This window comes from Nerophis ophidion, linkage group LG02 (genome assembly GCF_033978795.1).
Source record: "Nerophis ophidion isolate RoL-2023_Sa linkage group LG02, RoL_Noph_v1.0, whole genome shotgun sequence".
NCBI lineage: Eukaryota > Metazoa > Chordata > Actinopteri > Syngnathiformes > Syngnathidae > Nerophis > Nerophis ophidion.
In genome coordinates this window covers 32187768-32202025 of record NC_084612.1, presented here as the reverse complement: position 1 = coordinate 32202025, position 14258 = coordinate 32187768, and the positions used below count along the sequence as shown (strand labels likewise).

Below are 14258 nucleotides of genomic sequence, written 5' to 3'. Positions count from 1 at the left end.
AAACATTAATGTTCACTTTAGTGTCGTTCAACTTTTACCTAATGGGAAACAGTGTCCTCTAGTGGTCATGTTTTATATCAGTCTGGAATAATGTTGTTTCTCAGTAAAGTAAACTAACAATATGACTTTCAATAATGTAAATATCTCACAAACTGATGTTTGGCTATGTTGGTGTCATATATCTTCTCTGTGTGATGGCGGCGCCGAGAGGGTCTTCTTAAAAAAAAGTACCAATGATTGTCACACAGATGTGGCGAAATTATTCTCGGCATTTGACCCATCACCCTTGATCACCCCCTGGGAGGTGAGGGGAGCAGTGGTGCAGCAGCGGTGCTGTGCCAGGGAATCATTTAAGGTGATTTAACCCCCATTCCAACCCTTAATGCTGAGTGCCAAGCAGGAGGTAATGGGTCCATTTTTATAGTCTTTGGTATGACTCGGCCGGGATTTGAACTCACGACCTACCGAATGTACTTATTTAACAATTTGTTAGTTGAATAATGAACATAGCTAATGTTTTCTTAAAGGAAGAATGGAGATTATATTTTGTAATATTGTTTTCAAGGCTTTTTTTGTTATTACTTTCAAAACAGCCTTTAAGGTGGGATTGTACTGTATTATGCAAAACTACATTCCTTACTTGTTGGTACCTGTTTATGTGTATTGGAATCCCCATCAGTCCTGAACATTTTAAATCAAGGCCTGGTGGAAATAATTAGTTACATCAACGGATATTTCCATTTATGGATTAGTTTTTGGGCCGAACTATATCGGTATATGAGTTTTTATCCATATCACCAAGCTCTACACTCGTGTTAGCGACAATGCGAGCACAATTTAGGAACGTTCACTGTGTTTGAGAATTACGGTAGGCCTTGTGATGTCATTGTGTCTATATGTATGAGTGCACATGTGTCTATTGTTGAGTGTTAATTATGAAATTGTGATATTAAGACATGGCATATTGTAAATTAGAATGACGAACACATTTCGGGAGAACATCCTCACAGTAACACAACATAAACGCAACACAAGTACCCATAATCCTTTGCATCCATTACTATTCCTGACTATGTTATACACCCCCACTAGCACCAAACCCCTTGTGCGTCGTTTGAGGTGGGCGGGGTGGGAGCGCGGGGTATGAAATATAGTCAGGAATAGTCATGGATGCAAAGGATTCTGGGTATTTGTTGTGTTGCGTTTATGTTGTGTTACTGTGGGGAGGTTCTCCTGAAATGTGTTTGTCATTCTTGTTTGTTGTGGGTTCACAGTGTGGTGCATATTAATTAGTAAGAGTGTTAAAGATGTTTATATCACAACCGTCAGTGTAAACTGTATCACCCAGTATGCCTTGCAGTCGTGTACGTGTATCTGCGGAAGCCACATACAACATTTTGCTGGACTGCCAAGCATTTTATACATGTTGTAGAAGGCGTCTAAGACAATGGCTTCATAGCACGCCCTTATTATTGTTGTCTGGATGACCACCAGCAGATATTGGCGAGAATGGTTGCGGCTCCCATTGTCTTCTTTATTTTGTGAAACGGGTCAAAATGGTTTTTTGAGTGGTAAAGGTTGCAGACCCCTGTCCTAGGCAGTGTACACCTTGGACGGCACCTTTTCGCAAAGCCAACACAGATAGCCTGCTTTGAAAATTTTGAATATTTGACTATAAAGTTAAGGACATTTTATGTGCCAAGACAACTGCAATGTATTACTGAGTATCATGTACTGTACATTTACGGATGAGGTTGCACTGAAGGTAATACATGACATGATCAATAGACATTAAAGTACACATTATTTTGGGCTATTTTAACCACTGTAACTTTCATTAATTCCCTTACAAGAATATACAGGAATATAGAAAACTTCACCTGCAGTATCTAGTATGTATTTTACAGTCACACTGGTGGAATCTTTTGCTAAAAAACTACTGAATCGATCTCAACTCACTGAATCTTTTCGGATCATATAATTCCCAAAAAATATTAGCGTCCCTGAATCATATTGGCAACCACAAATTCTGAATAGAATCAAATCCTTGTTAAAACGAATCATTACACACATATATATTATTTATTATTGTAATGGCAATTTCTTATGCAATTCCTAATGGAACACAGTTACTAGTCATATATTGACTTGATTGAGAGGACTGTTCAGGTTGTCTTAGAAGACGTTCAGTTTTGGATCCCACAGCGTGCTCTCAGACTAGAACTGTGCTATCTAGTCTTGAGCATGAACTGAATAAGCCCACTCAGATGAGAAGCGAAAGGTCTTTTAAAACAACCTGAACAGTCCACTTGTGATTAATTCAATGCCCTGGATGAATTCAATGATGATAATCACAGACAATTAATAGTCATAATATTGTTTTTCTTGCCTTCAGAGGTTAAACCCCTGCAAACGGGCTCAGCTTTTGTCCCCACCGCCGACATGCACTGCTTCCAGCCTCAAACTGCAACTCTGTCGTCTCCAACTGTTGATGCCAAACAGCAGCTCCAGAGAAAGATCCAGAGGAAGCAACAAGAACAAAAGCTGCACTACTCACCATTACCCATAGAGGGTAAAACCAAGACAGTGGATGACAGCAATGGGCTTTGTGGTAGTCCAATCTCTACTTCACCTCAGCCAACCATCGGCATTGTGGTCGCGGCTGTCCCGAGACCTGTCACGGTGAGAAAACAGTAGAAAACACTTTAAGGCCAAAATTATTTTAAAATTTTTTTTATTCAACCTACATTACCCAGAAAAAAAAATAAAACACTTATGCAGCCTAACATGAATTTAAAAAAATAAATACAAGTAATTACTGACAATAAACAAGATGAATCTGGTTGCTAAATAGTTTCCTGCTGAAATGCTTCAATACTTTTGTGTGTAATTAGCATACTTGCCAACCTTGAGACCTCCGATTTCAGGAGGTGGGGGTGGGGTGGAGCGTGGTCGGGGTTGGCCGGAGGCGTGGTTAGGAGGGGAGGAGTTTATAGCTAGAATTCACCAAGTCAAGTATTTTTTATATATATATATATATATATATATATATGTATATATATATAGTACTTGACTTTCAGTGAATTATATATATATATATATATATATATATATATATATATATATATATACAGTGAAGAAAATAAGTATTTGAACACCCTGCTATTTTGCAAGTTTTCCCACTTAGAAATCATGGAGGGGTTTGAAATTTTCACGGTAGGTGCATGTCCACTGTAAGAGAGATAACCTAAAAAGTCCAGAAATCACAATCTATGATTTTTTAACAATTTATTTGTGTGATACAGCTGAAAATAAGTATTTGAACACAAACATTAATATTTGGTAGAGTAGCCTTTGTTTGCAATTACAGAGGTCTAACGTTTCCTGTAGTTCTTTAGCAGGTTTGCACAGACTGCAGGAGGGATTTTGGCCCACTCCTCCACACAGATCTTCTCTAGATCAGTCAGGTTTCTGGGCTGTTGCTGAGTACCACAGACTTTGAGCTCCCTCCAAAGATTTTCAATTGAATTTAGGTCTGGAGACTAGCTAGGCCACTCCAGAACCTTGATAAGGTTCTTACGAAGCCACTTCTTCGGTTTCCAGTCTGTGTGCTTTGGGTCATTGTCATGATGGAAGATCCAGCCACGACTCATCTTCAATGATCTGACTGAGGGAAGGAGGTTTTTGGCCAAAATCTCACAAGGCATGGCTGCAGTCATCTTCTCCTTAATACAGTACAGACGTCCTGTCCCATGAGCAGAAAAACACCCCCAAAGCATGATGCTACCACCCCCATGCTTTACAGTAGGTGTGGTGTTCTTGGGATGGTACGCATCATTCTTCTTCCTCCAAATACGCATAGTGGAATTATGACCCAAAAGGTCAGTTTTGGTCTCATCCGTCCACAAAACTTTCTCCCATGACTCCTCTGGATTATCCAAATGGTCATTGGCAAACTTAAAACGGGCCTTAACATGTGCTGGTTTAAGCAGGGGAACCTTCCGTGCCATGCATGATTTCAAACCATGACGTCTTAGTGTATTACCAACAGTGACCATGGAAACACTGATCCCAGCTCTTTTCAGGTCATTGACCAAGTCCTGCGGTGTAGTCCTGGGCTGATTCCTGTCCATTCTTAGCATCACTGAGACTCCACCAGGTGATATCTTGCATGGGGCTCCACTCCCATTGAGATTGACTGTCATGTTTAGCTTCTTCCATTTTCTAATGATTGCTCCAACAAGCTGCTTAGCAATTTCTCCAGAGCCCTTTCCATCCTTGCGGAGTTGTACAATTTTGTCTCTGGTGTCTTTGGACAGCTCTTTGCTCTAAGCCGTGCTGAATGTTTGGGTCTTACTGATTGTATGAGGTGGACAGGTGTCTTTATGCAGCTAACGACCTCACACAGGTGCATCTGATTCAGGATAATACAGTGGAGTGGAGGAGGACATTTAAAGGCGGACTAACAGGTATTTGAGGGTCAGAATTCTAGCTGATAGACAGGTGTTCAAATACTTATTTTCAGCAGTATCACACAAATAAATTGTTAAAAAATCATAGATTGTGATTTCTGGATTTTTTTAGGTTATCTCTCATACAGTGGACATGCACCTACTGTGAAAATTTCAGACCCCTCCATGATTTTTAAGTGGGAGAACTTGCAAAATAGCAGGGTGTTCAAATACTTATTTTCTTGACTGTGTATATATATATATATATATATATATATATATATATATATATACACATAAAAACTTGAATTTCAGTGTTCATTTATTTACACATATACACACAAATAACACATCTTTGCACCTACTGTGAAAATTTCAGACCCCTCCATGATTTTTAAGTGGGAGAACTTGCAAAATAGCAGGGTGTTCAAATACTTATTTTCTTGACTGTATATATATATACATATATATATATATATATATATATATATATATATATATATATATATATATATATATACACATAAAAACTTGAATTTCAGTGTTCATTTATTTACACATATACACACAAATAACACTCATCTTTAGTTAAGGGTTGAATTGTCCATCCTTGTTCTATTCTCTGTCACTTTTTCTAACCATGCTGAACACCCTCTCTGATGATGCATTGCTGTGTGGCACGCACAAAAGTGCTTTCATCAAATGCACGAGAGTCTGGAATCTTCCATCTCTCCCTAGCATGGCCCAAAACCGGTCAATCTTTGCTTCCTGAGGAAGATCTTCACTGCCAAGCAATTGGTAGTCCACTACTTCTTCCCGGAGGCTATCCAGGTCCAATCGCAGCTGCGGCTTGGAACTTACAAGCGTATTTCTTCATCTTACTCGTCGTCGGCGTCGCCATGGCTGTATCTTCCACGTTCTTCTGCACTCGCTAAAAGCCGTAGATGTTATTGTCACATATGCATGTACAGTAGATGGCAGTATTGTCCTGTTTAAGAGTGTCACAACGTTGCTGTTTACGGCAGACAAACTGCTTTACGGTAGACGAAAACGTGTTGTTGTGTGTTGTTACCGCGCTGGGAGTGCATTAATAAAACTACCTAACAATAAACCCACACAAGAAATCAATAACTCGCCCCCGATCATTCTACAGTTATAACGTCATTGGGCAGGCCCACTGTTTATATTATGGGAAAGCGAACGTGAAAACAGGTGTTCGACACGTCACTCAGGTCCGCATCGAGCTGGAGGGGGCGTGGCCTCAAGCTCCGCCTGTATTTCGAGAGATTTTCGGGAGAAAATTTGTCCCGGGAGGTTTTCGGGAGAGGCGCTGAATTTCGGGAGTCTCCCGGAAAATCTGGGAGGGTTGGCAAGTATGGTTATTAGGTTACAGACAATTAAACATTTATTCAATAAAATGATAAACCCAACATTTTTAAACTAGACTATTATTTTATCTGGAAATAAAAATGTATTGTAAATTAAATGACTGCTTAGAAATATACTTTCTCAAATCATCCCCTAAAAATGTGTAATACTATCAATATACTGTGTTATACAGTGTATGTATAAATATAACATCACATTTTCTAACATGATTGCTCCTGATTTTTAGTATTTTTTTAAATTATTTTCTTTCTGTTAAGTTTTTTATCTATATGGATTGATTTGACTTTTTTTGGTCAAACTATTATTCAATTTAGACAGAAACCGATATAGTGGTAATATCAATATATTTTAATGCTCAGGGAACGAAGGCTGAATTTTTTTGTCCTTTCACTTATTTTTGCTGTATTTTGGCCATATTATGGTTGCTTATTCCATTATACATGATTTTTCCATAAGAAGGTTTTTTCCATGTTAAATATTAAAATTTCAGTGTCCAAATATTCCACTGGTGTACAATACACCAATTTGACAATACCTCAAAGCCAAACCGGACATTTACAGGTAAAACTAAAACCAATGTGAATATCATGCAAAGGTTTGTTTATACCAGCAATTACATTTACAAGGTGAAACAAATATATGACATAGGCTCATAACATGCAACTTAAGATATTTCAAGAGTTACTTTGATATAATTATGATGGTTATTAAAGTACCACACACACACACTAAGTGTGGTGAAATTAACCTCTGTATTTGACCCATTCCCTTGTTCCACCCCTTGGGAGGGGAAGGGGATGGGAGCAGTGAGCAGCAACGGTGGCCACGCTCGGGAATTATTTTGGTGATTGGTGATTCAACCCCCAATTCCAACCCTTGATGCGGAGTGCCAAGCAGGGAGGTAATGGGTCCCATGTTTATAGTCTTTGGTTTGACTCAGCCACAAAGCCACTGAGCATTACAGCTTATGAAAATCTTTTTCCCCTGTTGAAGGCCTTTTGATCAAATTATGTCACACTTTTCGAATAGTATAAATCTGCATAACATAAGTTATTTTAGTAATTTAAACCTGAGACAGTGTGTCATCAAAAGGGTCAAAATTAAGAAAAAAACATTACATGTTTGATGTATTGGTTAAAGGCTGAAGTTTGAGAAATCAAAACAATATATATGAATCCAAAATTATCTGATTCCCTACAACAATGTGTACTTTTATATCCTGTTTGGCTTTAAAGATAATTAAAATTGAATGTCCCCATATTGTAAAACTATTTTAAATGTTAATTCAATTCAAATTTCTAGAGACACTGTGATATCATGTCAGACAGTCACAAAACAGTCAAGAACAGCTGAGATTTTATAGATTCATATCAACCAACAGTGAAACATTAGACACTTTTAATAATGCAAGCCGTAAGGCACATCCGTGCAATAGCCATGCCGTCTAATCAGCAGCTTGATATGAAACACATGATGTGAATGGATTATCCCGTAAAAGAGAATTTCTCAGTAATACAAATTCAAATACATTTGTGAACAATATCTGACAAAAATAGACACTCAAGGACTGATCTACGAATATGCAAATAACACATGCTAAACTGTGTGTACAACCTATAAAATTGCATGTACTAATAGGTGGGCATGTTGCATGTGATTTATTAAGACTGCATGTACAATTGATAACACGGTGCACACCGTCCTATTTAAATTTGATTTTTGCGTGTACTACCAACATTATGTGAACTTATGTAGCACTCATTTCCCTCCGTATATTGTTATGATCTCCAATGTATTTGGTTTTGAGCTGTTTAACAAGCAGCACACATCTACATTCTGCAACAATATTTTTGAAATGTGGAATTGCAATTTAGACAACAGAAACTATCTTAAACACACTGACGGCGCGCTGCCAGAGAGGCAATGGACCAACACAACACCTCAGCGCATCCGTGTGTCTGGAATGATCCAAATGCGGGAAAATGCATATCGCTAGACGTTTTTGTTTTTTTCATATAAGAGATATATTATAACAATATATTATCAACATGAACAAACACCATTTATAATAATATATTTAAAAAATGAAAAAACAAACACCAACAAAACACCAGCAGACATCATTTGAGTTTGTTTTCATCAATTGAGTTTGTTTATATCATCCAGCAGCTATAAAATTATATTGCTGCATAGATATGTCTATCATGTTTTATTTCTGACAGTCCAAATATGTGGACATGCATCGGTAGGACAAAGGATTCCTTGTCTAGCTGTTTTGCAGTGCAATTGCCTCATTTCTCACAGCCGCGTGTGTAACTGTGTCAGTATACACATACTTTTCAGTCGTGCTAAATAAAGACCCAAAATAGGACCCGCACAACAGTTTTAGTCTTAATAAATCATATTGCACGTGCTGAATGATTATAATTTTATTTTTTCCTCCTAGTATTGTGGGTATTCTGATCATTTGCATATATTTTGCATATTAATGAATACAGACACAGTAAATAAATTGTGCTCTCTAGTTTGCTCATTCGACAGACTCACTCCTGTTTGTTTCATTTGGAGATCAGCTCTGTTTGCGGTAACCAGTTTGCACACGCAAACCTTGAGTAGATCAGGACCTTTGTACATACAAAAAGTTACAGATCTTTGAGTTCAGCTTATGAACGATTGGAGCTGTTGCATGTGTAACATTTATATTTTAAGGTGCACATACAGTACTTAGATTAATTCTGGAGAATTGTCATTCAAACATTTAAATTAATTAGAGTTAAAGTGTCCTTGATTTTTTTTCATCATTTTGCCTCCTATACAGGCACAGCAAAGCAGCCAGCTTATGTCTCCCAGTCCAGTGGGAGCTGGGGAGAGCAAAGTGCTTCCTATAAACTTCCAAGTGGTGACCCAGTCAGTCCAGCCACAAAAACAACCCATCAAGCCCCTCCAAAGTCCAGTGGGGGAACGCTTGGCTCGCCAGCGCTATCCTCAAATCCTGCCCAAGCCTGCAACCACCACTGCTATTGCTTTGTGCTCGCCCTCTACTATGATCATTGCCAACAACCCCAACAAAACGGTGATGACCACATGTCATGTCACGCCTGTCAGTCTGGTCAAGATGACGGCTATATCACTGGCACCAAATACCACCACCTCCCTCACAAACACCACTTTGAGGCCCTCATCTGCAGGCATCAACATCACTTCCGTGTCAGAGGACATCCAGGGCTCACAACAAAACACAAGTATCTCTGCGCTCCCTATTCTGGCCCCAGCAACGAGACCTGGCCAGGCTGACACACACAACATTGATGTTGAAATGGAGGTTGAGGATATACACAAGAATAGTCAAAACCAAAATCCAAGCAGTTTAATGTGGGCTAATAGAACAATGGCGCAGAGGGCTGCTAGTGTACCTATACCTCAGACTAAAGGCTTCCTAGCTCTGGAGGAACTATCCAGCTCTACATTTGACCCAATTCTCCCCTTGAGCAACAGCACTGAGTCAGCCATTGATTCTAACATTAATCACAACACATCTGGCACAACCACTCTGAATTTTGCTCCCTCCTGTCAAAGTACCAGAGCCATCTCTGCATTAAACACGAATAGAGCGCCTTCTTCAGGAGAAGTTAGCTGTCTAACAAAGGGCTTCCGGAAGCGCTCAGGCCTCAGCCCCATCCTCTCTCCGGTCAAGAGGGTTTTTTTGCCCCATCATCCAGGGGAGGGCACTGCAAGCTTTCGATATGGGAGTGGAAACGTCCCCCGCTCAGGGGCTCCAACTCGACCTGAGAGTGCACCAGTCACCCGGGAGATGGAGGTGAATATGACCTCTCATATGCACAGTCAGGTCCATAAACTTGGCAATGCATCTTTCAGAGCCAGTGGCTTATTCACTGATGCCAAAACACAGAGCTCATTGCAGAGGGAACACATTTCCAATGTTATGGAAACTCACACTTCTGTCAGTCACCCATTAATGCAGCAACCACAGGAGCACCTGATGTCTGACGTGCATTCTATAGCTATTAACCCTGACATTCAAAATCCGTCAAACTCAACTGCACATGTCCAACCACAGACCTACCATCAGGCCAACCCTGTTTCTGGACCTGTAGATTTTTTGGATCAAGCTTCGACAGCAAATCAGCTCCCAATGCAGACTGATCTAGAATACTTCCCGTTTGATGATGATGTAACTCAAGACAGCATTGTAGAAGAATTGGTGCAGATGGAAGAGCAGATGAAACTTAATAATCTACAAGAGTTTAGAAACAGTGTCACACTACAAGGCCGGCAGACTGTGATGCAAGAGAACATGATGTCCAATAATCTGACAATAAACACGTTTTACCACGCTGCAAACAGCAGCGGCGTCAACAATCTAGTTCAAACACCAACACCCACTCCCACTCCCACATCAGAATTTACTGGAGGAATCCAAGGCCTTACTAGAGAGAGCCCATGCTCGCGTATCACTCCCATAACACCAGTTGACAGCGCCCTAGGAAGCAGTCGACATACTCCAGTCGGCACTCCGCTCTCCAACTGCAGCAGCACTGTGCCTCCCAGCCCTGTGGAGTGCAGGAATCAGTTTGCATTTACACCCATCAACTCTAGCATCACTGGTTTCCATGACGGCAGCACTGTCTCCAACAGCCCCGTTAAACCCATGCAGAGGCCGATGGCCACCCACCCGGATAAGACCAAGCTGGACTGGATGAATGATAGCTACAACAGCAACAGCGGGAGCTTAAACAAATCTAACAGTAATTTAGGGATCATGCCCAGCTATCAGGGCCTCATAGATGACCACTTTCAAAAGCCTCATGCCTTTGCCGTGCCTCATGCAAGGCACCAGGACAGCCGCTTTGGCCGGTTGACTCCCATTTCCCCTGTGCAGCAGCAGGTAGCCAGCATGGCTAACAAGCAGGAAGGTTTTGCCGTGCCTGCTCCTTTAGATAACAAAGCCACCAACCTTCTCCTCACGAGTGGATCTTTTCGATGTCGCAGTGTTAGCCCCGCAATACATCAGAGAAACTTTGTCGGTTACACAGGAACCAGTGGCCTTCCCATACACCAGCAGTGTGTCTCTCCGTTTAACTCTCCGGTGACACCCGAAGTATTAAACATCTTAGCCAACAACCAGTGTAATGTGAGCAGCGTGGCTCAGAGGAGTCGCTCTGTGCCCCTCAACATCATGATGCAGACGGAGGTTCAGCAATGCAACAGCAAAAATATCACAGATGTTCTTCTGAGCAAGCTAGATGGGGACCATGACACTATACGAGGTTTGGGCCTTAACAATTGTCCTAATTATACAGCTCGAATGAATCTCACTCGGATCCTCGAGTCTGAGAACATGATCCAATTGGACTACACCAGCACATGCCCTTCGTTACACCCAAATCACCACATTGAAAATGCCAATAATGAACAAATGATTCTATCTGCCAGTGACAGCCTCGCACAATCAGCCTTAGTGGAGCAGCATCAACAGCAGGGTCAGTCGATGGTGCAAACTTTGAGCTCACAGCGACATCTAGTGAATTTTAGTGGCACCTTTAAGGACATGCAACCAGATAGCAGCCATAGTAATCAGATGGTGCAACAGGTGTCGGAGCTTGGGACAGGGGAGGGAAACTTCCCATGTGAATTTAGAATGAGATCGGATCTCCCCGGTAGCATCAATGACCTTAATACACTGGATGCAAACCTTCTGTTTGACCCAAATCATCATCAAGGGCAATATCAAAGTGCTGCTCCAGAGGAGTTGGCCAACGAGCCGCTGTTTCAGCAAATTACCAGCGAGACCACACATTCAAGTGGACTGGAGTGGTTTGAGAGCAAAGATCAGCCAACTGTCGGGTTGATGAGTTGAGAGTAAAGCCTTTTTTTAAATCATGTTGAACATGTCATTTGTAGTGTGTGATACCTCTGAATTTTTAATGCAACTCTGGACACAGTGACCTTTGTCCAGTTTAAGTGCCGACCTGAGCTAAAATGATGCTGCAACACTGATCCAAATGCTGGGCATTTCTCTTATCAGACAACATCACCAGGTGATGTTGGTGTAAAAGCATTTAATTTTTAATGTTTTTGGATTGTTTTTCTACAAAAAAAAAATCAGCAATTTAATCAAAAAGGTTTTGTATTTTTTGTATATTGTTTGAAAATTATTTAAACACATTTTTAAATTTGTGGATACTGCAGAGTTCTGTGTCCTAACCGCATTGATGAAAAGCATTACACAGTCAGGTTAAAACAGGTGCTTGCCAGTGAAGTAATAATAATATGTCATAATGGTTTTAATTTGAAATCCCTACATCAGCTCGAAAGTGATGCAAATTAAAGAGAGCTGAAGAGTGGCACGGGGAAATTGGAGCACTTTGTACAGAATACACGATAAATAATCATTACTATGCATATAGATGGGTTTAGCATGATGTATATTATTCTCTTTACACAATTTCACATAAAGCTGAAATTTTACAAATGGTTTGTCCTGGTGGAGTATATGCAACATATCTACTAATCAGAAACATAAAATGGATGCAATGGTTCATTATTTTACCTAAAGGTTGACTTACACATACATATATTAACCATATGTTATCCTGTTCATTATCTAATAAATATAATTTCATTCATAACATTAAATGGAACTTCCTTAACTCCAAAGAGAAGGCAGATGTTAAACAGGCCATACACACAAATCAGTGTCAAATGGAAGCCCTAATGCACTTTCAAAAAATATATGTAAGTAAAGATTTTTAGCCACAAATGTAGCCATATTTAAACATGTTCTTAAAATGTGTAACCTCTGTGCAAACTTAATAGCAAAATATGCAGCTAAATAGATATGATAAAACCAATGTGATTTCTATGTGTGTTAATTATACGGCACAGACAATCTGTAAAATTGTGTGCTTCTACAAAAATGCACTGTGATTTTCCTCTTCAAAGAAAAAATAATATAAAAAGAAGGCCTTGTCCATACCAAAGATTATTTAAAAAATGTATACTTGCACTAAAATCTCCTGTATTGAATGGTGGGCATATTGGCGAGTTGTATAAATAAAACTTTGGGGGAAAACATATTAGCACTGTTAAACCAGGAAAACAAGAATTTGAAATGAACAGATGTTAATTTACTATTTTATTTATGATATCTCCATGTTCGTCATAGATTAGGCGTGTTTGTCATGTTGGTCACTTTATTTTTATTGTACAGTTTGAAGTGTCTGTGTTGTACTGCTTGCTCATGATTTGCTTTCTTCGTCTGTACAGAAAATGTTAACTTACAAAAACATAGTCTTTCACTGTATTATTGGTTTCAAAGATCACGCAAAGTACTACAGCATATTAGCATCAAGTGTATTGTACTATTTGGATTTTTTTTATACTATGCTGTTGCTGTATGTCAGGATAACTTGGTAGTATCATGCAGTAGAGTTCTTTAAACTTTTGTAATAGCATATTGTATTTTTAACCCCCATTTAGAGTATCATTATTGATAGCCTTTAGTTCCTATATGTTCTCTCTTTTGTTTGATTAAACTTTAGTGTCTCTAAGAATATTTAATTTGGTTTGCACTGATATTTATTATACTATTGAGACTTTACCGCTCCTCTTTTAGGTGGTTCAGAACTGTATAAGTGCCCTGCACTGTAGGTATTATGTTGCTGTGTCGGGTGAACATGAAAATATTTAATGTGCTTTTTAAAGAAGAAATTGCTTTTTTCAGGGGTTTTTTATGTTAATAAAACATTGAGTACACCAAAATGTTGCACTCCTTACCTTTTGTGTGTCCTGGTATGAAGGGGTGAATAGTCTGGAGCTGATAGGAAAGGGCAACCATGTATTCACAGCCACAAAACTGTATCAGTAAACAGCAATAAACCGAGAGGGAGGAAGTAGTTCACTAAGAGTTTCATGTATAATTAAATGTTTGTTAACCTATATATTACAGTACTGGCACTTAAAACTTACTTTGGGAATGTTTTCATCAAAAAACAAATCCTATGAAAGGGGGAGGGGCGTAGGAAAACTTATTCTGACAGTATCGGGAACAGGCCACAACTGATGGGGTAGGTTCTGCCAGATCTTCTGGACTGCATTGGCACATTGCAGTAGCCTAGGTCTGTCTGTAGGAAAACTGAGGTACAGTGCATTCGGGAAAAAATTTATAGTGCGTCACTTTTTCCACAATGTGTTATATTAATGGAATACATGTGTTTTTGTCCTCAAAATTCTACACATAATAGCCCATAATGACAATGTGGAAAATCGTATTTTTGGAAATTTTGCAAATGTATTAACAATAAAAAGTACATAACCATTCACATAATTTGCTCTATACTTTGTTGATGCACATTTGGCAGCAATTGCAACCTCAAGTCTTTTTTGAATACAATGCCA

At 39.4% G+C, this 14258-nt stretch overlaps 1 protein-coding gene and 1 long non-coding RNA gene across 2 annotated transcripts in view; one reads left to right on the top strand and one right to left on the bottom strand.

Moving 5' to 3' along the window:
* The window catches only part of LOC133539682 (DNA-binding protein RFX7-like), a 48493-nt gene extending 34871 nt beyond the window's left edge, over window positions 1–13622 (top strand). Inside the window, exons 8-9 of the mRNA XM_061881775.1 lie at window positions 2396–2682; window positions 8659–13622. Of these exons, the coding sequence (XP_061737759.1) occupies window positions 2396–2682; window positions 8659–11718 (3347 nt within the window). The 3' untranslated portion in view covers window positions 11719–13622. The remainder of the gene's footprint in view (window positions 1–2395; window positions 2683–8658) is intronic.
* Window positions 1181–14228, bottom strand: LOC133539711 (uncharacterized). The gene is made up of 3 exons (XR_009803477.1): window positions 13638–14228; window positions 2558–2674; window positions 1181–2485 (listed from the first exon to the last, which is right to left on the bottom strand). It is a non-coding gene; the product is annotated as an uncharacterized LOC133539711 (long non-coding RNA).
* Window positions 14229–14258: the final 30 nt, after the last annotated feature.